The sequence below is a fragment of the Acomys russatus genome, chromosome 23 (genome assembly GCF_903995435.1).
Source record: "Acomys russatus chromosome 23, mAcoRus1.1, whole genome shotgun sequence".
Classification (NCBI taxonomy): Eukaryota; Metazoa; Chordata; class Mammalia; order Rodentia; family Muridae; genus Acomys; species Acomys russatus.
This window is the reverse complement of record NC_067159.1, coordinates 11,253,351-11,276,415: the sequence shown is the minus strand read 5'-3', so window position 1 is coordinate 11,276,415 and position 23,065 is coordinate 11,253,351. Positions and strand designations below refer to the sequence as shown.

General features: G+C 48.1%; 1 protein-coding gene and 1 non-coding gene across 2 annotated transcripts; one reads left to right on the top strand and one right to left on the bottom strand.

Annotated features, from left to right (window-relative positions):
* Nucleotides 1-2,595: 2,595 nt before the first annotated feature.
* On the top strand, nucleotides 2,596-22,371 carry Sars1 (seryl-tRNA synthetase 1). Its single transcript, XM_051165564.1, has 12 exons — nucleotides 2,596-2,819; nucleotides 12,079-12,149; nucleotides 13,546-13,626; nucleotides 14,927-15,085; nucleotides 15,977-16,120; nucleotides 17,538-17,693; nucleotides 19,587-19,808; nucleotides 20,334-20,463; nucleotides 20,738-20,895; nucleotides 21,139-21,210; nucleotides 21,736-21,865; nucleotides 22,144-22,371. Exons 1-12 carry the CDS (start codon nucleotides 2,684-2,686, stop codon nucleotides 22,293-22,295), a joined length of 1,611 nt encoding a protein of 536 aa, XP_051021521.1. The 5' UTR covers nucleotides 2,596-2,683; the 3' UTR covers nucleotides 22,296-22,371.
* LOC127206793 (small nucleolar RNA SNORA70) lies at nucleotides 6,768-6,897 on the bottom strand. The gene has a single exon (XR_007832884.1). It is a non-coding gene; the product is annotated as a small nucleolar RNA SNORA70 (small nucleolar RNA).
* Nucleotides 22,372-23,065: the final 694 nt, after the last annotated feature.

The window sequence follows — 23,065 nt, the reverse complement described above, 5'->3', positions numbered from 1 at the left end:
CTGTCCTTAGTAGGCCAACTTAAAAGGCCAAATTCAAAGTGAAAATCAGGCCCGGCCCGCCATGGTGGTTTATGACTTTAATTACAGGGACAGGGACAGGGACAGGAGTGGGGACAGGGGCAAGGACAGGGGTGGGGACAGGGGCAGGGGCAGAAGTATCTCTGAGTTTGAGGCCAGCCAGTTCTACAGATGGTGTTCCAGGACTGCCAGGTCTACACAGAGAAACCTTGTCTCGAAAACAAACAAGCAAACCAAACAAATAAAAGTGTAAAAGTAAAGCTGGGTGTGGTGGCGCAGGCCTTTAATCCCAGCACTTCTAGAGGTAGAGGCAGATCTCTGTGAGATAGAGGCCAGCCTGGTGTACAAAGGAGTTCCAGGTTAGCTAAAGTGAGACCCTATCTCAACAAAGCAAAGTGGAAAGCAGAAGAAGATTTTCAACGTGGTGACCACATTGGACAGAGGGACAAAGGCAGCGGCTGAACTCTCCAAGTCTGTCTCCAGGGCCCTGAAGTGAGAGCTAAGTTGTTTTTTTAAAAAATAATTTATTATTTTTTTTATGTGCATTGGTGTTTTGCCTGCATGTATGTCTGTGTGAGGCTTAGATTTTGGAGTTACAGACAGTTGTGAGTTGCCATGTGGGTGCTGGGATTTGAACCTGGCCCTCTTGAAGAGCAGTCAGTGCTCATAACCACCCTCCATGCCCTAGAGTTAAGTTTAAATAGAGGGCCAAGTAAAGGTAAGGTTCTGCCCACAATGCAGGCTTCAATCTCAGCACTGGGAATTGAACCCAGGACCTTTGGAAGAACAGCCAGTGCTCTTAACCTCTGAGCCACCTCTCCAGCCCAAAGTGCAGCTTCTTACATGGTGCAGTGTGACAGGAGTCTTGACTTGTCACCCCAACTCTATCAGAGAGAGAGGCTGGCTCGGTTCTCTTGCTCCCACATCTGGCAGTTTTCCTTGATCCAGGAGAGCCCTAAAGCCCCTCTAGGCCACCAGAAGGAGAGCAGCAGTGCTCTCTGCTACTGCGTCTCTCTGATAGAAGGGAATGGAAAACTCAGAATTGGAATGGCACAGTAAAAACTAGCGTGGAGCTGAGTGAGTGGCCTTTGCCTTTAATCCCAGCACTTGGGAAGCAGAGGCAAATGGATCTCTGTGAGTTCGAAGCCACACTGGTCTATATAGTTCCAGGATGACCAGGCCTACATAGACTTTACCTCAAAAACAATTAGTTGCTGGGCGTGGTGGTGGCGCCTTTAATCCTAGCACTCCGGGAGGCAGAGGCAGGTGAATCGATGTGAGTTCGAGGCCAGCCTGGTCTACAAAGTGAGTCCAGGACAGCCAAGGCTACACAGAGAAACCCTGTCTCAAAGAAACAAACAAACAAAAAAAACATGAGTATGGACACCAGGGTTGGTGGGACACCTCTTTGATCCCCGCACTGTTTGAGGCTAGCCTGGTCTATGTTGAGAAATCCTGTCTCAACAAACAAAAGAGTAACATGAATGTGTTTATAGAATAGTTTGGCAATGCTCAAATTAAGTAAACACAAAATAGTGCCCAGCCAGTTTCAGTCTTTTTTTTTTTTTTTTAAGATTTATTTATTTATTATGTATACAGTGCTTTGCTTGCATGTACACCCACAGGCCAGAAGAGGGCATCATATCACATTATAGATGGGAATTGAACTCAGAACCTCCCTTAATCTTTGAGTCATTTCTCCAGCCCCAGTTTTTGTGTAGCTTTGGCTGTCCTGGAGTCGCTTTGTAGACTAGGCTGTCCTTAAACTCACAGAGATTTGCCTGCCTCTGCTTCCCAGAGTGCTGCGCCATGCTAAGCTACAACCTCTTACAAAGTTCAATTGGATTGGGGGGAGGGGCGTGTGAGAAGAGATGTGTGCTATATTATACGGATTAATCTCCTGATCCACAGCCCTTCTTTCCCTGGTTTTAAACCTAGAACTGCAGTCAAAACTGTAGGAGACGGGGTGGGAGGTGGGGGCGGGGGGAGAGGCTTGGGGGGTGGGGTCAGGGAGCGGAGGGGGGACCGGCAAGTTCTGATTGCTCTGCTTCCTCAGTCTCCCTCAGCTCATCACGATCCCCTAGGCTTGTCCTTTATCTCAGGGGGCTTGGCAAAGGCTTGTTGGGGGGTGGGGCAAAAAAGCTAGGTCTGAAGTGGCACAGGCCTTTAATCCCAAGACTCTATTGGAGGCTAGCCTGGTTTACATAGTTGCAGGCCAGTCAGAAGGATAAGGTGAGATGCTATATCAAAACAAAGCGCTCCAGAGCTCAATAATCTTAAGGTTAGGTAGCTCGGTGAATAAAATATGTAGCTGTCCTCTGGTATTAATATAGAGAAAAACTGGCATCTGCAAGGCGCACTGACTTCTGTCCACACAGAGAGATACGCCCTTCAACAAAAGGAAACCGAGGCATTCACAGCGCCTCACAAAAAGAAGATTAACTCAAGAGAAACATCAGGCAGAAGGCCACGCCCTTTCTATTTCTCGCCGCTTCCTCCCGACTCCGCCTACCACTGCGGCTTCCGGCTGGGTAGCAGTCTCCGAGTGCGCCCCCCCCCGCGCCTGCGCAGCGAGACCAGGTCAGCGCGCAGGCGCAGTGCGTCGTCCACCCGGCTCTTCCTGCGGTGCGGTCCTCACCTAGTGTTAACTCGTGAAGCCAGAAGGATGGTGCTGGACCTGGATTTGTTTCGGGTGGATAAAGGAGGGGACCCAGCCCTCATTCGAGAGACGCAGGAGAAGCGCTTCAAGGACCCGGGGCTGGTGGACCAGCTGGTGAAGGCAGACAGTGAGTGGCGACGATGTAAGTGCCTGGATGCTCGCCGGGTCCCTTGAATCCTAAACTCCGTCATCGCGTCAAAGGTCGCAATTTACAACTTTTGTCAGATGCTCTCGGGACTGGCTGGCTCCAACACTGCCTGTCACTAGAGCAGGTTGGGAACCCGGCGTGTCCCACTCCCCGCAGCTCCGGCTGCCCGCGATCCCTCCCGGCGCGCTCTCTGTGCTGTCTGCCGCCCGTGCCTCTGGAAGGAGCAGCGCGCACGCGCAGGAAGAACTGTCAGGGCCTTGGGTAGCCCACAAGCCAGCTAGAGCTGTAGTTTTACTTCGGGGCGTGTCAAAATTTCCTTTTCCTAACATTTTGGTCGGTCCCAATGCTTTTCTCATCCTCTGCAAAGCCAGGCCTTCCCGGTTTTGATGGGATCAAAGGCTGCTATCTCAGACATCTTCAGCACCATAGGTTTACCCCATTCGAACCATTTTGGTGACTTTGGAGTCTGCTCTTGGGTAAATGCAGCGATCCCGAAGCTTTAGGCATGGCCTTTCCTCTAACCCTGTGGTCATACTTTTAATAATCAGGCTTTTCCATGCTAGATCTGATAGGAGGGAGGGATGCTGGAGGCAAAAAAAAAAAAAAAAGCTTGTTATAACCGAGGATGGCTGTGATTTGTGGTAGCTTTTTGAAAAAGGAAGCTGGCAGAATAGAAGTAACCCAGCATCATTCATGAAATTAAACGGAGCCCGGGAATCCTCTGCCTCCAAGTCGGCCTCTGGAGTGATCCCCTAGCAGACCGGATGTTGTCAGTGTCATGTGACTCTGCGCGTCTGATGCAATAGGTCTGCAACCAGCTGAGAGCCTGGTTTGCAACAGAGTACTGCAAAGGCGATTGCGATCCAAGAGTGTTCCCTCCCACCCCGAGACAGGGTTTATCTGTGTTGTCCTGGCTGTCTTGTAGCTTGCTCTGTATTCTAGGTTGTCCTAGATCTCAGAGATCCCACTGCTTCTGCCTTAGGAGTGCTTGGACCAAAGGTGTGCACTACCATGCCAGACAGGAGTGTTTATCAGTTTTATCTTTGGGGGACATAGTCTTAAAAAGGGTATCAACAAATATTTGCTTAGTGTACTCATTCTGTGTTTCAGGTACTCTAATAGGGTAGTTTGTAAGAGTACACTCAAATATAAAGTTTTTGTTGTTGTTGTTGTTTGACACAGGGTTTCTCTGTGTAAATATAAAGTTTTGAATTGCCCCAAACTGAGATTTTTCCCTAGTTTTGTTTTGTTTAAGATAAAAATACTCTAAGAAAAACTAAAAAAAAAAAAAAAAAAATCTAAGCCAAGTGTGAGGGTGCCTACCTTTAATTCTGGCACTCAGGAGGCAGAAGAAGGTGTATGTACCTCTGGGATTGAGACTAGCCTGGTCTACATAGTGAGTTCCAGGCCAGCCAGGAACTTAGTGGGATCCTATTTTGGAAAGAAGAAAGAAAAATAAAATAAATCTGAGCTGGGCTTGGTGGCATTCACCTGTAATCCTAGCACAAAGTAGACCAAGGCAGGAAGATGGACAATGCAAGGCCAGCAGACCCTGCCTCAAAAACAAAACACAATGTGTTCTGAGCATCTTGCTTTGAATCATAATCAGGAATATCAAGATTTCTATATCCATGTAGGCATTGGCAGCAGTAATGTGACTTTAAATATGTTGGTGGTCTCTTGTATATGATGTACACATCTAGGACATTTTGACCCTTATCTGAAGAGATAAGTGGTAGGTTCTTTAGAGACCAATAAGACAGATGTTAAAGGCCAACTTAAAAAGTGAGCATGGTGGCGCACTTTAATCCCAGCACTCGGGAGGGAGAGGCAGGTGGATTGCTGTGAGTTCGAGGCCAGCCTGGTCTACTAAGCAAGTCCAGAACAGCTAAGGCTACACAGACAAACCATCGGGAAAAAAAAAAAAAAAGCATTTGTTTTTGAGGTTAGGTCTGGCAGTTTTGTCCAGGATAGTGTCGTGCTTATGGACCCGAGCAACCCTCTTGTCTGCGCTGGGAATGCAGGTTCATGCTCCCACACCTGGCTTTAAAGGTGGTGAGCACTAGTTAGACTAGGAACTATTGACGGTTGGTTGTAAAAGAAAGGACCTGAAGTTGGGAGAGAGACAGATGGGTGAGCCCCGAGGGCGCTGGGGAGAAATAGGTGGATAAAAATATATATTTTTTTTAATGCATATAATGGGGAAAGACGATTTTACTTTTCTCAGACAGGGTCTCATCTTTGAGTGAGGCTGGCCTTAAACTGATCCTGCTGCTTGTTCTGTTTTGTTTTATTCTGGCTGCCCTGCACTAGCTTTGTATTTGTAGACCAGGCTGGCCTCGAACTCACAGAGATCCGCCTGCCTCTGCCTCCCGAGTGCTGGGATTAAAGTCATGCGCCACCACACCTGGCCTGATCCTGCTTCTTACCTGGGATTACAAGTGCACACCACCACACCAGGCCAAAAAGGTGTGTACGTGTGTTTGTTTACAGCATTTGAATGTATGGTTTTAGTACATGCTAGATACATGCTCTACCACTGAGTTATGCAAACCCTCCGCTTGTTTCTTTGTTTGTTTGTTTATTATGAGCTAGGCTCTTGCTACGTTGCCTATTCTGTTCTCAAACTGGCAGTCTTCCTGCCGCAGTCTCCCAAGCATCTGGGAATACGCTTACGCACGGCCTTGCCTTTTTTTTTTTTTTTTTTTAATTTTACTTGATAACTGTCTTAAGTCTTATGTTGCAGCCCTGGCTGGCCTCAAACTCACATGACCCATCTTCCTCTATGTCTGGAATGCTGGGATTAAAGGCACCATACCCAGCTGTCAATTTTAGAAATCAGCAACACTTCATTCTGTAAAATAATTAAGTGTTTCAATGAACTGAACAGAAGGGGTTGCCTTTATAGAGCCTGGTTGAAGAAACAAAGGGCAAAAAGGAGACCAGTCATTTCAAACTTAAGTTTCTGTAAGATGGAAAGAGGGAAACAGGAAATAGTTTCAGTTTGGTGACATGGAACCTTTAACGTGGGCTGTCTCCATTCTGACTTGGTGTGGTTTGTTGGAGTGAGGTGCAGTGGTCTCCTGTATTTTTGAAAAGCTGTGCACATACATATGCAGATATGCACATACATACACACATATGCAGATATGCACATACATACACACATATGCAGATATGCACATACATACACACATATGCAGATATGCACGGTGTTGCAATACTCGGCAGTGCGCCTCATCCTTGGTAAGAGTGTGATAAAGGTTTATCGAAGATAGGAAGATCTCTGTGTCCAGGGTACTTTAAATTCTGTATGGAAGGTTGTTTTGTTGTTTTAATTTCTTTAGACGGGGGTCTTCACTCCATAGCCCAGTTTGGACTCAGATTGACAGTCTCCTGCCTCTGTGCACCATGCCTGGCTCTTAACACTTCAGAAGATTCTGTCGTCACTGTTATTGCCAGGCTGAGTATTAAATCCAGTACCATGCCCCCCGAACTTTGCTCTCAGCCCTCTTCCTATTTTTTTTCCTAAGCGGAGAGACATTGGTGTTCTGTTTTCTGATTGGTTGTGAGATTCATTCCTGAACACGATTAGCGGAGTGGGACAGCACAGAGAGGAAGCTGTCGCTAGGGAGGGCTGTCATTATGAGGGACCAATCCCTGGGCATAAACTGCTTCTCAGCTATCAGGTCTTCAGATTCACCTGCATCAAGCCTGGTGAAGCCTCACTTCTTTGAGATGAGGATGTTCTGGCAGCCAGGGAACTTGAAGTTGACCCTGTGTGGTGTTTCCATCACGTGTACCTTATTCTGTAAGATAGTACAGATGTACACGATGGTCTGGCCAGTGTGAGGCTGGCCACTGTCCCCTGAGGCTTAACAATGCACTCTGTCTGGAATCGAGCCTGAGGACATTATGAGAACAGTGACGTGAACATCCACAAGATAACTGCTTCTCTTAGAGCGATCCAGCAAGCCATAGACTGCATACACTCCCAAAGAGGATGCTATTTGCAGCAGTGTACACCAGGTCCCTGTGATGAGAGATATCTTGTTGGCTTAATTGGATGCAAATAATTAAGAAAATATTTATTTATCTTACGTGTGTGTGCCTAAGTGTATGTGTGTATCCCTCATGCATGCAAGAGCTTGTGTGTATGGGGGGGGGGGGGTGTCGGCTCTCCTTAGAACTGGAGTTATAGGTGGTTGTGACAGTCTTGTGCGTACTGGCAACCAAACCTGGCTTATTCAAGAGCAGTGAGCACTCTTAACTGTTGAATCATCCTTTTAGCTCTGTAGATACTTTTTATTTTTTAACAAAGTCTCCTTGAGGAACCTAAGTGTCTGTAGCCCAGGCAGGCCTTGAACCTGTGATCTAACTGCCTCAGCCTCCCAGGTAGCCAGGATCACAGGAATCCCTGGCTGGTTTTGGACACCGCCCTGTTGTGTCGCATCTTGAACTTCAGGTCAGAAGATGGGGTTCTTCCATTGTTGGTGGCAGCAAGAACTTATAACTAGTATTAATGAGGAGCTCAGACTATGCTTCCATGCAGGCGTTGACATTGTCCCCATTTGTTGTTGTAGAGACTTGCAGGTGCTGACAGGACTCCGTGGGGAACACAGTGGTCTGTAACACCCGCACTGCGACTCCTTGTGTTGAGCAGCAGTTTCTTTGTAATTAACAGCAGAGGAACAAGGCCACATTTGGGGGCATTTATCCTGGCTGGCCTCCAGGCTGCTTGATTCAGTATCTGAGGTACACAGCCAAGCCCCAGGATTCTAGCCTCTGGGATGTCCCGTGCATCCCCATCGCAGAATGGGGTTTCTTTGTATTATCAGTTGAAGACAGGCCCTGGCCCTGATCTTTTTACCCCCCCAACAATTGGAAGAGCCTTCAAACAGATTTCCTTTTTATTCTAGCCCCACTAGAGGCAATGCTGATCTCACCCTTGGATTTGTAGCCTAAGTCTTGCACTCTTGCCTCACGGAAATACAGAAGAGCTAAGATGTGAGTCACAGATACAGCACTGACTCCAGAATCCATAAAGGGACCTGGAGCGAGCCTCGGGTGATGTAAGAAGGCCCTGCCTAGCTCTCTTACCTTGAGCTTGTGCACAGGCAGTGTAGGGCTGGCTGTTGGGAGCGACTTGTCAGGAGCACGCCATCTTTGCCAGCGTGCTGGACATGCCACTTTCCTTGGTTCTGATTCTCTATCACTATGAGGCAGGCAGCTATCCCAAGAAGCAAGAATAAAATGGATGCTTTCCACCCCAGGGTCCAGGATATAATCAGAGGCAAGATGGAAGGTGTGATGGGCACTTCACTTCTCCTGTATCACAGGGTACAAAGCAATTGCACCTAGATTTTTCTAAGTACTTTGGTTTCCTCAAAGTCTTCTCCAAACCTATCAAATATGAAAATCATGTTTTTTTGTGTATTTATCCATATTAAAATCCACATTAATCCATATTCAGATTTACTGAAATCTTTTCTTTCTTTCTTTTCCAAGTCTTCTAAACCTAACGTGTGTTTGGCACAGTCTCATTTGAGGCTTAGCACATCTCAAATGCCCAGTGGTCTCACCTAGCTAGAGACGACACAGTAAAGCATGCAGCCCTAGAGCGTAAAATACCTCCAAGCCCGCCTGGGCTTCCCACCTCGATCTTTCCCTCCGCTCTAGCCGCAGTGCTCATGCTCTCTTTGACTTCTGTGACGTATCCCATTCTGTGTGCTGCGTCCGCTTCACCCACCTCCTTTGCCCACCCACTCTGATTCACGCCAGCCTCAACTGCCGAGTGTTCTCTCTGCTCTCCTCCACTCTTCCTGGGTCTCACTATGTAGCTTTGGCTGGCCTAGAATAGGCCGCGTAGCTGGTTTCAAACACACCGAGCTCTGTCTGCCTGGGATTAAAGGTATATATGTCTATGTGTGTGCACTGTATGTATGGGCAGGTACGTGTGTATGCACATGGCATATGAAGGGCAGATATTTTGGGTAGCTCAGTCAGTCTCTACGTGTGTGTGTGTGTGTGTGTGTGTGTGTGTGTGTGTGTGTGTGTGTGTGTGTGTGTGTTATGTTTTTTTGTTTGGTCTGCTTTGGCTTTTTGAGACAGGGCCTCTCTCTAGTCCTGACTGTCTTGGAACTCACTGTATGTTAGACTGTTTCCGGGGTCCAGCCATCTCAGGAACGAGTTCCATTTTGCTGGCAGGGTCAAAACTGAGTTCATGTTCCCAGGCCCAGAACCCAACGCCTATCCTGCCTTCTTCAGATGTTTCCTGTTTGTCTGTTAACCAGTAAAGGAGGTACATAGTGAAGTTGCTGCTATCCCGTTAGCTAAATTAAGGCGCGTAAATCAGAAGTGTGTCGCCTGTCTTGACTTAATTGACAGCGCGCAGCTTGCCTTCCCTTCATTCCCTTGCTGGTCTAAGTCTCATTGTTTCAGTTGATGCCATGTAACAGCCGCCATGTTCTCCCTCGCTCTGTGTTCCCATACTTTAAAAATACTGTACAGTCTCCCTTCGGGTATGTAGATCAGATCCCGAGCACAGAAAATAAAGCTTCCTGTCTATAAAGTGAGTTTTCTCAGCTTTCACCCCGAACCCAACATATGTGGATCAGGCTGGCCTTAAACTCACAGGAGTCTCCTGCCTCTGCCCCCCAGGTGCTGAAGTTAAAGGTGTGCACCGCTACACAAGATTTTCTCCAGGTCTGCCTGTTTGTTTGTTTGTTTGATTGACTATTTGTTTGTTTTGAGACAGTTTCTCTGTGTAGTTCTGACCGTCTTGGAGCTTGATCTGCAGACTAGGCTGGCCTTGAACTCCGAGATCTGCCTGCCACTGCCCGGCTCTGCTTATTTTTTGAGACAAGGTTCTTTCAGTGAAACTGGAGCTCGCCAGTTGGGCTATCCTGGCTGGCCAACAGCTCCTCGGGATCCGGATTTGGGTCTTTTTGTTTTCACAGCAAACACTTTAGACAGTGAAGTCATCTCTCTAGCTCCGGTGTGTCCACCCTTGTGCGGACATTAGCACTCGTTGCTGCTGGAGTGTGTATCCAAGAGTGGAAACTGGATTGGCGTGGCACATACTTAATAGATACTATAAAGCAGTTTTCCAAAATAGTTGAAAGAATAGGTGTCCTGTGAGCAATATAAAGGCTGGCTTTGAACTCCAGCCTTCAAGTGTATGACCACAGGAACTACCACTCCCAGGCCTGAGTCCATTTTGACTATAAGTAGAGTTGGGCGTTGTGTTAGTTGGATTCCATTAGCACACCTGGCCGTTACTATTACTTCTTCATGCAGGTTCCAGACCACGGTGCAAAAAACAAAGACTGGGACAGAAGGAGCAAACTCATGATTTGCATATGGTTTGATCGTAATGTGCAGAATTGGAATTACTCATTAACTTTAGCAAGGCCAGGAATATGATAAACAGAATGCTGTTTGTATGTATAAATAGCAGTTGGGAAAGTATCACATGGTTCTTTTAAATGAACTTGAAGATAATTGGGCAGGACAAATGGGGTTGGGTTAAAAAGAAAGAAAAAAAAAGATAATTGGACAGGCTTCAGAGAAGTATCTTCCAGGTGACTTCTTGTGTTGCTCTGTGGTGATGTATAGATTATGGTCTGTGTCGTCCCCCCCACCTTCCCCTGCCCTCGAGTTTCTGTGTTGCCTTAGCTGTCTTTGACTCTCATTGTAGACCATGCCGACTCTCTTTGTAGACCAGGCTGGCCTCGAACTCACAGCGATCTGTCTGCTTCTGCCTCCCAGAGTGCTAGGATTACAGGCATGGGCCACCATGCCCAGCTTATGGTTCCTTTTAAAAACAAGATTCATTTGTATTATTTTAATTTTTGCGAATGTGTGCACATGCTCACATTTCTGTGGGGTGGTATGTGAATGTGAGTGCAGGTGCCCTCGGAGGCCAGGGGCATTGGGTCTCCCTGGGACTGGCTTTCAGACAGGTGGGAGCTCCATGGTGTGGGTGCTGGGAACTAAACCTGGGTCTTCTACTGCTGTGGAAGTGATATTGGACTCTAGAGGGCTTCTCTACCTCAGCCAGCAGCCCAATAATTGAGACAGAGACCTTTTAGATTAATAAAGGCCTTAAGGCACAGTAACTGGGCAGATATCAACCCTCTAAGCTATTTTGCTATTTCCCAGCTACGTACCCCAATATTCCTTGCCATGTGTTTCATTTGGGCTGCTTCTGTTCCATCAGGCCAGCCCTCATGGCCACGTGCTCATGATCCATCCTGTCCAATGACGACTTCCCTCTCTTCAGCTTCCTCTCCTCCTCCTCCTCTTCCTCTTCCTGGCCTCTCTGACCCCAAACCCAGGAACCTAAGCTCCACTTACTTCTCTTCTGCCCAGTGACAGTCTTCAGCAACTTTATTAACCAATCAACTTTAAATTAGGTAGAGCAAGGTTTACACATCATTGGACATGAGGATGTACTCGTCTGGGCGGCAAGCTGATATTGGGGGCCAGTAATCAGCATTAGAATACATAACAGGAGACCAACCCCCAACATTCTTCAGAAGCTACCTATGCTCCTAGCCTCTGAGCCACCGCTCCAGCCCCAGATTCTAATACTTCAATTTCATCCCCACATTGGCCTTTTCCTGCCAACTAACTTTAGAGGTCTAAAGCAGAGGTCAGCACTGGGTTAGTCAGCTTTTTTGTCACTAACAGTTAACTGAGGAGACTCAAAGTGACGGAAAAGCTGGTGTGGCAGTATCCGCCTTTAACCCCAGCACACAGGGTGCAGAGGCAGGCAGAAGTCTGTGTTGGAGGGCAGTCTAGTCTACGGCTCCAATTCCAGGATAGCCAGGGCTACACAGAGAACCCCTGCCTAACAACAACAACAAACAACAAGCAAAACAAACAAACAAAAAAAGGTGGAAGAAGGCAAGTATGGTGGCACCTACCTGTAATCCCACCACTTGGGAACTGTCAGCAAGTTCTAGGCCAGCCAAAGCTGTGTAGCAAGACTCTGTCTTAAAAAAACAAAACACAACAATAAAACCCCACGCACTTTGTGACAGTTGGAAGCAAAGAGAGGAAAGATAGGTATAGCCCCTTGCCCTTGGTGCATGAGGCTTCTATGACCTTCTATTAGGTTCCACCTCTTAAAGGGTCTGCCACATTGAAGACCAAGCCTTTAATACCAAGCATAGAGCATTTGGGGGAGGGGCCACGACCGAGGAGCATCTCAATGACGTGCGTCTTTGACAGGCTTTTTCAATTTTAGGCAGATTTCGGGCAGACAACTTGAACAAGCTGAAGAACTTATGCAGCAAAACCATTGGTGAGAAAATGAAGGTAAGAAAACTAATGGGCGGGAGAGAGCTGGAGAGAGATGCTTGCCTGGGCTCAGCCTGTGCTGACACTGAGCCCCCCCCCACCCCCACTGGGTTGCAGAGATCTTGTTAAGAATTCTGCCACTGAGCCTGCTTCTTTAAAATATTTTAATATTGAGCTGGGCATGGTTGGCCATGTCTGTAATCCCAGCACTCAGGGAGGCAGAGCCAGGTGGATTGCTGAGAGGTCGAGGCCAGCCTGGTCTACAAAGCAAGCCAGGCCAGGCAAACCTTGTCTCAAAAAAACCAAATAAAATAATAATAATAATAATAATAATAATAATAATAATAATAATAATAATAATAATAATAATAATAATAATAGTTATTGTTATTATTATTTAATTTATTATCATCATCATCATCATTATCATTATTATTATGATGTGTTTGAGTGAAAACCACGTGTGTAGGTGTCCGTAGAGACCTGTGAGGCGTGTAGCGTGAAGTACACCGTGGAATTTTGCCGCACTTTTCTTTGTGATAGCTTGCACGCTTTGATGGTGTTTTCTATACCCCGCACTTTTCTTTGTGATAGCTTGCACGCTTTGATGGTGTTTTCTATACCCCGCACTTTTCTTTGTGATAGCTTGCATGCTTTGACAGTGTTTTCTATACCCCACGGGGCTCATGGTGATTGCTCATTTACAGGTCCGAGGCCTCATAGTTGTTAATGCTCCTAGATTCATGTGCACCTACCTAAGTGCTCTCTGAATCCTCTACACACACTGTGTGTCAGGACCAGAAATGGAGATCTGGCAGACTAACAAATAATGACACAGAAACCAGAGGTGGGGGCCCCTTGCATTCCAACATGTCGCCCTGATCTGTCTGTTCCTTGTCTTACCTTGGATGTATTTTTTAGAGTGTTAACAAGATTGAGTCTCAGGGCCTGCTTCTGGCTACCACATCAGTTTTTTGTTTGGTTTTGATTTTCTTTTGAGACACAGTCTTGCTATGCAGTCCTAGTTGGCCTGGAACTGGCTCTATAGACTAGGCTAGTCTTGATCTCACAGCAATCCTCCTGCCTCTGTCTCCCGGGTGTCTTGTAGTTCACGAGCATTTCAGATACATTCTTGACTGTTCTGTGTGTAGGAAAAGCTCTCTCATTTTCAGGATGTTATCCCTCTCACCTCACACATGTATCGACCCCTCCCGGATCAGAAAGGAGGAAGATAAATAAGAACTTGAAACCTTAATTTCTGACTTTTGGTTAATTAATGTCCGTACAGGTTGTAGCTTACTAAATGTAATGCAGGCTGATTAGTTTACATGATGTGTTGATTTTGGCATGTGTTTAATAAAAACAATGTCAGGATTTTTATCTTGATTAAATTGCCTTTTCTTTCTCCCTGCAGAAAAAAGAGCCAGTGGGAGATGATGAGTCGGTCCCAGAGGATGTGTTGAATTTTGATGACCTCACTGCAGACAAATTAGCTGTAGGTTTCTGTCTTTTTCCAAGATGGTTCTGTCCCTGTCTTCACCTTATTCCTGGACAGGAAGAGCTGGCCTGTACCACACAGCAGCATGGAAGCCTCGGATCCCTGCGCTGGACCGTGGGCCGACCTGCACCTTTTATCCTCTGTACCTGAGATTAGTCATCAGAGATAGAGGGACTGGGAAAGTGAAGGGCACGAAAAGAAAGGGCACTGAGCTAGCTGCTTTATCTTAACTCTATTTTCTATTTCCTTTCACAAAGGCAAGGAATTTCTCAGTTTACTGCAGTTTAGCAGTTGGTTTCAGGACGGTAATTTTCTGGTTTTGTCACCAAACTGTTCTTTGAAACCCTGGACACATAGCAGGAATATAAACCAGAAGAAGCAAGGTTGCTGTGCTTGGGGGGTTGGGCTTGGGGCTCATTCCTCTAGCTTGGTCTAGTGAGGGCTCCCCTGAGAAATTAGAGCGCAGTGGGAAACAGCTGCAGGACAAACAAGACAGGGCCTCTTGCTTCTAATAAAGTTACTGTCTTCCTGGAGAAACTTGAGTGCTAAACTGGTTCAATCTGGACAGTTAGAAGTGGAAAGTCCCTCAGAGGCCCAGAGTTGACCGTCTGGGGCTATAGGAGTGAAGTACAGGGAAGGTCAGTCTGCACCTCTCTCTGTCTCCTTCCCCCCTTTCCAAAGAGAAAGGGGGTACACTTAAGGATTCTAAGGCAAGACTGTCTGTCCCTCCTGCTGATCAGAAATGCATTCATTTTTCAGTACTTACTGTTGTTTTGAGATAGGATCTCATAGAACACAGGCTGCCTTCAAACTATGTAACTCGGGCTTAAACTCTTGGTGTTTCACCCACTGGATGCTGGCATTACAGGTGGCCTGCATTTTGCAGTCCTAGTTGCTTTAAAAAAAAAAAAAAAGGCAGGTAAAGGGTACCATTCCTCACCTTTTTCTGTTGTCTGTTTTCTGAGACCGGGTTTCTCTGTCCTGGAACTCACTCTGAAGACCAGGCTGGCAGAAATCTGCTTGGCTCTGCCTCCGAGTGCTGGGATTATAGGTGTGCGCCAACACTACACGGCTTCCTTGTCCATTTTTAAAATGCTGTCATGGATAAGGTGATTGCCTGGCATATTCTAAGGCCCCAACTGTGATTCCCTCATGCACCTCCCCTCCAATTAAAAAACAGAAAATGCTACCATGGGGTTGTCACTAGAGGACAGCTGTTAGGATACTGGTGTTTTTACGACTGCCCTGCCCTTGGGCTAGTGTGCTCTATAGAGGAGTCTGGCTTGTTCTTTTGTAGGCCCTGAAAGTCTCACAAATTAAAAAAGTCCGCCTCCTCATCGATGAAGCCATCCAGAAGTGCGATGGGGAACGGCTGAAGCTGGAGGCTGAGCGGTTCGAGAGCCTCCGAGAGATTGGGAACCTTCTGCACCCCTCTGTGCCCATCAGTAACGATGAGGTAGGTGGGGCTCCCCGACACAGGGGGCTCCTTTCTCTGGGTGCCAGTACCAGTGCCAGTGCCAGGCGTCCGTGTGGGAGGAGAGACAACCCTGGCGCCCTGGCAGAAAAGGCTGCTTTTGTGTGCTCCCTCTGCCCACCAATTGAGCATTGCAGGAGTCAGATCCCTGCCTGATTGGGAAGTGGCAGAGACAGCAGGTAGGAGGAGACTCCTGGCACAGAAATCTCTTCTAAATGGGGTTGCTGTCCTCCACTTGGTGTTGCCCCTGGTAGCAGTAAGTCCTGTGGGAGGGATCTGCTAAATCAACCTAACCCCTCACCCACCCCCCCCCCCCCCACCCCCGCTGGGAAGCTGCAGGTTGAAGGGAAATCTGCATGATAAAAGTTTCCTGCCGAGCGGGAGCCTCCCCAGCACAAAGCTGCTCTGAGCCCAGCCTTTGTTCCCAGACACCCTAGCAGCGGCAGGGCCCATCTGTGCCTCTTTCATTCATTCCCCTGTGAACGCTGAGCTCACAGCCGGCTGGGGTGTGCGGAGGCCTTGGATCCTGAGCAGACTGGGGTCAGGGCTGGGAGCCCACCCTCGTGTGGCTCAGAGACCAATGGGAGCGCACAAAGAAAGAGTCCCGCATTCTCCTCTGTACCCCAGGTGATTGTCAGAAGCCGGAGGCCTTTAAAAGGGTAAAGAGGGAATAGGCTGTAGGTCTCAGAGCAAATCAGGATTCCAAGTTTGCTGACTAGGACTGCTTTTGTTGTGAGTTTGTAAATTCTTGTCTGTTGGGTAGGAGGTTCCCTTCCTCTGCTTATACAGGAGACTGGAGCTGGTACTTGGTTAGCCGTATCCACACAATGGCTCTGGTGCCCTTTGCTCTACTGTCTCATCTTCTTTCCTCAGGACTCAGACAACAAAGTAGAACGCATTTGGGGTGACTGCACGGTCAGAAAGAAGTATTCCCATGTGGACCTGGTGGTGATGGTGGATGGCTTTGAAGGCGAAAAGGGAGCCGTGGTGGCTGGTAGTCGAGGGTACTTCCTGAAGGTAAGAGTCGGGAACCAGTAGGGAATAAAGAAGGAAGTTTAAAAAAAAAAAAGCAAAAAAATTGTAATCATACTTGAAGAGGCTCACAAATCCTCCACTTGTGCCCGATGTCTGCCTGTGAACGTGTAGCAATTAGACGCACTTCTCTTTCTGAGGCAAGAGAGTACTTACCCAGATTCCATAGAACAAAAGCCACTCAGTGATCCTTCATAATGAATATGTTTTGCTGACTGAATCAGAACAGTCTCTGCCTTTGAGGAGCTCAGTGTAATTGGACAGTCAGACAAGTAACAAAGAATCAAAACCCAGTGTGATAAGCCTGTGCTCTGAGTAGACCCAGCATCCTTTGAGCAGTGGTAGGTGGAGGCAGCTGGCACCGATTAACTGGGGCAGAGGGCATGTGAATTCAGGGAATTCTTCCAAAAGGAAATGGTAAAATAATTTTTGTAAATGCCATGCACTTACACATTCTGCATTAACAAATGAGCCTGGAGTTTTAAGACTCAACACAGAAAAACACCCATTCACATACCCTGGCTGGCTAATTACTTCAGCCTGTGCTCATGGGATGGGGTGGAGGTGGGAGGACTTGGAGACGAGGCCCCACTAACTAGGCTGGCTCCCCCTCAGCTTCTCAGATGCTGAGATTGCTCTTGTGGCTCACTAGGACCAACCACTTGAACCTCTTCAAGAGGAGTCTCTTAGCAGGGTGCCCAGGTGATGTGCTCTTGGCCTTGGATGCTAAGAATCCCCTGGATACTTCTGTCTTGAGTTTTAGCATTGTTATCTGTGATTGTATGAGTGGGATTGAGTTGGAGAGGTACTTACCATGCCAATTCCAAATAATAGTGCATACCAATTGCCAGAGCAATAAGGAGAAAAACAGGTAATGTGTGCAGCTTAGGAAAACAATGAAGCCCATAACTTGCTCTTCTGGGCAATAGCAACACTCAGTTTCCCACTATCTTGCCAATGTGCTATCCTGGCATCAGGAGAGATTTCTATTAGTAAAGGGAGCAAAACACTCTTTCTGGAAGCCAAAAAACCTAACGCCCAAAGTTGTAGGTAAACACCCTAAGACCGGACATTGGTATAATTACATTGCTTATCCTCCTATCACCTGGTATTGAGTTGTGAAAGACCCTGAAAGTCTGTCTCCTGGATTGAGTTCAATTAATACTGTAAATGTTTCCAAACATGAGTTTTTAATGGACCAACTGAATAAAATACCACATGAGAACAAATATCTCCCAGTTGTTGTTGCTGCAGTCTGTGGCCTTCACTGACCTGCCTGAACCACTGGGTAGTCCTGCCTTTGCCCACTTGTGCCTGTATGTGAGTTCTAGCAGGAGAGTGGTAGATGACTGGCCTGGGGACAAGACTTAACTCAATGCCAGGTGCTGTGTCTGGTCCATAGGGGGTCCTGGTATTCCTGGAGCAGGCCCTAATCCAGTATGCACTCCGGACGTTGGGAAGTCGGGGCTACACTCCCATCTACACCCCCTTCTTCATGAGGAAAGAGGTCATGCAGGAAGTGGCACAGCTCAGCCAGTTTGATGAAGAACTTTATAAGGTAAGTAGCGTGGTGGACTGACTTTTTAAGTTGCAAGGTTCAGTGATGACATGGTACGTTCTCCACAAGGGCTGCCACAGGAGTCCACTTTCGGTGTTCGAGTACAGCCAAGAAAGCAAGTTTGCTAAACTTTTCGCTTGCTTGCTTGCTTGCTTGTTTACTTCTTGCTTGCTTTCTTTCTTTTTGGGGCGGTGGGGGGTGGGTGTCAAGGTCTCTCTGAGTCATCAGGTTGACCATGAACTATATGTAGCCCCGACTGGCCTTGAATTCCTGGACCTCCTACCTCAGTCTACTCAGTTCTAGAATTACCAGTGTGTGCTACCATGTCCAGTACAATAGAAATGTATTTTCTTGTAGTTCCGGAGGCCAGTGTTCAAGATGAAGGTGCTGATTTCCTCGACTGTTTCTGTCCTTGGCTTGCAGATGGTCAGCCACCTGCCCACTGTGTTCTCGCATGGCTCTCTGTGTATTTCTGACCATAGATGTTTGTTAGGAAGTCTTCTTGTCTGTCTGCTATGCAGTACTGTCATGGCAGGAGATGGAACTCTGGCTTCATGAATGCTGGGCACTACCACTGACGTATAGGCCCATCTCTCTTTATTCTGAGGCAGGGTCTCAGTAAATTGCCCAAGCTAGCCTTGAATTCACTTTGTAACCTAGGTACACCTTGAATTTTAAATTCTACTTCCTAAGCTTCCAAGTAGCGTGGTTTACAGGTTTGCACCAAGAGGTCTGGCTTTTTTTTTTTTTTTTTTAAGAGTACTGAAATTACAAGAATGCCCTGCTTGCGGGTTTGCTTGTTTGTGGCTGTCTTTCTATGTAGTCCTGGCTCACTTGTGGTTTTCCTCCAGAGTTCTGGGATTAGGATGTGTGCCACCACACCTAGCCGTTTGCAGAGTGGTCTAGGCTTCTTCTATGTGTTTATTGTTACAGTTTTTACAGTTATTTGAGATTGGGGAGGCTTGTGCATGCCATGGTGTGAAGGACAGTGGGTAATTTTCTCCTACCGTGTGGGCCCTGAGGACTGAAGTCAGGCATGATAGCTGGGCCGGTGCCTTTCCCCCCGCTGAGCTATCTCACCAGCCCAGCAGGTTTTTTAATGTCAGTTAATTTCAATATTAAAAGCCACATGTGGTTGGCACCTACCATCTTAGTGTAGAACAGAATCCCTTTCCTCGTCCCACTAGAAACCTGCTTAAATTGATAACTCTATCTGATCAGTTGACTCTGATGCTAAGTACAGTTTAGGTCTGCCTGGCACTCAGAATTGCTTCATTGGCAGAAGGACTTACAAATATTTGTTAAGTGCACAGGTGGATGTTGCACATCTGCCAGCATTGACCATTTACTATCATTATATGTTTTGCAGTTGTTAAATAAGTTTTTTAGGCTCCTTAATTTTGCATTTCTTTGTTCTTATCAGTGTTGTTGAATTTTTTTTTTTTTCTGTTTTTTTGGTTTGTTTTGGGGTTTTTTTGTGTGTGATTTGTTTGTTTCTTTGTGTTTTGAGACAGGCTCTCCCTGTGTAGCCTTGGCTGTCCTGGACTCGCTTTGTAGTCCAGGCTGGCCTCAAACTCAACAGCCATCCGCCTGCCTCTGCCTCCCAAGTGCTGGGATTAAAGGCGTGTGCCACCACACCCTTTTTTTCCAGTTTTCTGTTTGGTGTGTGTGTGTGTGTGTGTGTGTGTGTGTGTGTGTGTGTGTGTGTGTTGGGCAATGCTTTATGAGTGGAGTGCACACATGCACTATACTTCCCCCCACCCCACCTACAAATAGGGACTCCTCTTTAGACAGACCTGCTGCCTCCCTTTGCAGGGAGGAAAATCCTCTGTGCCTGTCACTGTCTTTGCCGAGGCGTCATATAGTCTTCACTAGCATGTGCTCCTCTGACAGGTGATTGGCAAAGGCAGCGAAAAGTCTGATGACAACTCCTACGATGAGAAATACCTGATTGCCACCTCGGAGCAGCCCATCGCGGCTCTGCACCGGGACGAGTGGCTGCGGCCAGAGGATCTGCCCATCAAGTATGCTGGCCTCTCCACCTGCTTCCGGCAGGAAGTGGGCTCGCATGGCCGCGATACCCGTGGTATCTTCCGAGTCCATCAGTTTGAGAAGGTGAGTAGATGGGGGTAGGGAGAGTCGGCCTCTTCCACCCACCTGTCCAGCTGGTCACGGGAGGGCTGTGGTCTGTGTCCCCAGAGCCCCAGCAGTACCACTTTCCCACTCATTGCTGACATCTTAGTGGCGGAGAGCCTGGAGTGTGCATGCAGGGGCCTCGTGCACAGACGAGAACAAGGCTCCCCGAATCTCCTGTGCTGATTCCACCACTTACTAGCTATGTGACCCCTGTAAGGAGAGGAAATGATGGTAATGGCCGCCTCCGTGCCCCCCAACCCCCCTCTCCCCCCCAGGCTGACTGAGCACCAAACTGGTTAGTGTGGGCACTTTGCACAATAGCCTGCACAAGATGGTGACTGCCTGGGTGTTTTAGTGCAGGCTAGTTGAGTACTCGTCCTCCGTGGGACCCACTGTGGCCTGGGTCCCGCGGTGTGGGGCTAGCTCACTGCTAGACCGGCTCCACTTAGGCTATTTAGTTCCTTCGCCTCACTGCGTCCTATCTCCACGGCTCTTCCTCCGCAGATCGAACAGTTCGTGTACTCCTCACCCCATGACAACAAGTCATGGGAGATGTTTGAAGAGATGATCGCCACCGCAGAAGAATTCTACCAGTCTTTGGGGATCCCCTACCACATTGTGAACATTGTCTCCGGTATGGAGCCCCGCCCCTCTTCCTTCTCCCTTTCCTGCACCTCACAGATCACCTTCACCAGCGAGCGGCCACACCACACGGAGACAGAGCCGGCTCGCCGCTCAAGTCATTACCCACTTTGACTAAAATATCACACGCTTCTCCCTTGAAAGCATTCGGTGATGAGATCTGGGCGTGGTTTCCCTTCTGAGGGTACGGTGTGGAGTGAAGGGTTCTTCAGGCTCGCTGGCTGCAGAAGGCCTTCTGAAGCCCCGCCCACCCTTCCTCTTTACAGGCTCTTTGAATCATGCCGCCAGTAAGAAGCTCGACCTGGAAGCCTGGTTCCCAGGCTCGGGCGCCTTCCGTGAGCTGGTCTCCTGTTCTAACTGCACGGATTACCAGGCTCGCCGGCTCCGCATCCGATATGGGCAGACCAAGAAGATGATGGACAAGGTAGTTAGCCCCCCCAGGGAAGCGGGTAGCAGGGCCATCTGCACAGGGTACACTTCTGTTTCATCTTCCTGGGAGTGAATGTTACCAGCATGAGAAAATCAGCTCAGTCTAGACCCAAAAGACACTAGAAATGACTTCTACTGAGTCAGGTCTGGGTTCTTTTAGACAGAAACCTGAGCCTAGCTCTATTCTACAAGGTAATTCCAGCTTTTCTCTCTTTGGCTTTGTTTTCCTTAACTCCAGAGAAAGAATAATCTCCGTTTCTCCACACAGAACAAGTTGGAGGCAGTGTCTTCCCTCTTTTCGCCCAAGAAGGTCAGATTGTAAACTCCTCTCCTAAACCCAGTCTTCAGAGCCAGGCGTGGTGGCGCATGCCTTTAATCCTAGCACTCGGGAGGCTGAGGCAGGAGGATGTCTATGAGTTCAAGGCCAGCCTGGTCTACACAGTGTGTTCCAGGACAGCAAGAGCTACATAGTGAGACTCTGTCTAAAATAAAAAAAAAAAATACCAAAAAACTCAAAAACAAATAGCTCAGATCAGACCCTGATTTGTCCCAAGTTGGGCTTGGCGTGAGTTAAAAGGAAGAGCCACACTTGTGGTTTCTTCCTTCCCACCAAATCCTCCGAAAATACCGGAACCTACTATTCTCAAGCATGCAGACATGAGGAATTGTCCTAGCGTTACCTTACAGGCAGTCAGTAGAAAAAACAATTCAAGTTTCACAGAGTTGGAAATGCATCAAAGCCATCCTTTGGATGGGGGAAGTTGTGGCTCCTGGTCATCAGGGAGAGGGGCACGGGGCTGAGTTCAGTTTTCCCTGTGGACCCTGCTCTCCCCAGGTGGAATTTGTGCACATGCTCAATGCCACAATGTGTGCTACCACCCGGACCATCTGCGCCATCTTGGAGAACTATCAGACGGAGAAGGGCATCACTGTACCAGAGAAATTGAGAGAGTTCATGCCACCAGGTACAGCTCCCCCCATTCCGCCCCCATCTTCACACTTTCTGAATAGGTCCTTTGAAAACTATTTTCATAGGGGACATAGTCTGCCCCATGGTGCTGGGAATATAGCATGGACGTGGGTGTCCTATCAGATCCTAAATTCAGACCGGGAAAGAAAAGAGTAGAGCCATCCCTCCCTTGCGAGTAGCCCTTTGTTGACAGGGTTATTGTCCAGATTCTTGGCTGAGGTCTGTGGGCTGTGACCGACACGACAGGTCACCGAGTGGGCTCTTCTTTCCCAGGCCTGCAGGAGCTGATCCCGTTCGTGAAGCCTGCACCCATTGACCAGGAGCCATCTAAGAAGCAGAAGAAGCAACATGAGGGCAGCAAAAAGAGAGCAAAGGAGCTCACCCTGGAGAGCCAGCTGCAGACCATGGAGGTCACCGAGGCCTGAGAACTGCCTCCCTCCAGGCTGCCAGACTCACTCACTCACTGTCCGCTGGGGTTCCCAGCCTGCCCTGCAATGGGGAGGCTGAACCCCTCACCCTGACTGCACAGCGATCTGCTACATGCTGAGCAGGTGTTCCCGTCTCCTCGCATGGGCCAAGAGTCTCTCAGTGATGACCAGCGAAGCCACGCAATAAAGCATCTCTGGGGAGGGCACAAGACTTCCTCAGTCTCCTCCCCAGGCTCGAACCCTGTCTCTGCTGGTTCTCCCTGGGTCTGAGCTGCCTGCCCATATGAGGCTCCTTTGAGTAAGAAGAGCCAAGATACTTGTGAAGGCAAGACGTACCGTATTTAGTAAAGGCTTTTTAGAAAACCTGGAGTTTTAGCACAACTTTTCAGGACGAGGAGCAGGAGTCTCTGTAAATTCACTCCTTCCTAAAGGCAGGGAAGCTTAGAAACCAGTATGATGGAAAAGCCTGCCAGTTCTTGCCTTCCCTAGGAAGGGCTTCTGGGAAAGAGAAAGGCTGGTCTCGGAAGCTGACACTCAAACCCAGAAGAGCCGCTGGGCTCAGAAGCGCGAGCTGTGGTTATCAACATGTGGGGACAGCAGTTACTCGCTGCAGTGTCAGGCAGGGCAGAGGGGTGCCGGCAGGATTTGTCCGCAGGAGCTCCCACGGGGTCCTAATAGCTAGGCACCTTCCCTTTCCCGGGGGAAGGTGGTAGTCAGGCTTTCTCACCAACTCCCTTTCATCTGGGATCTGTATCCTCAACTCTAAT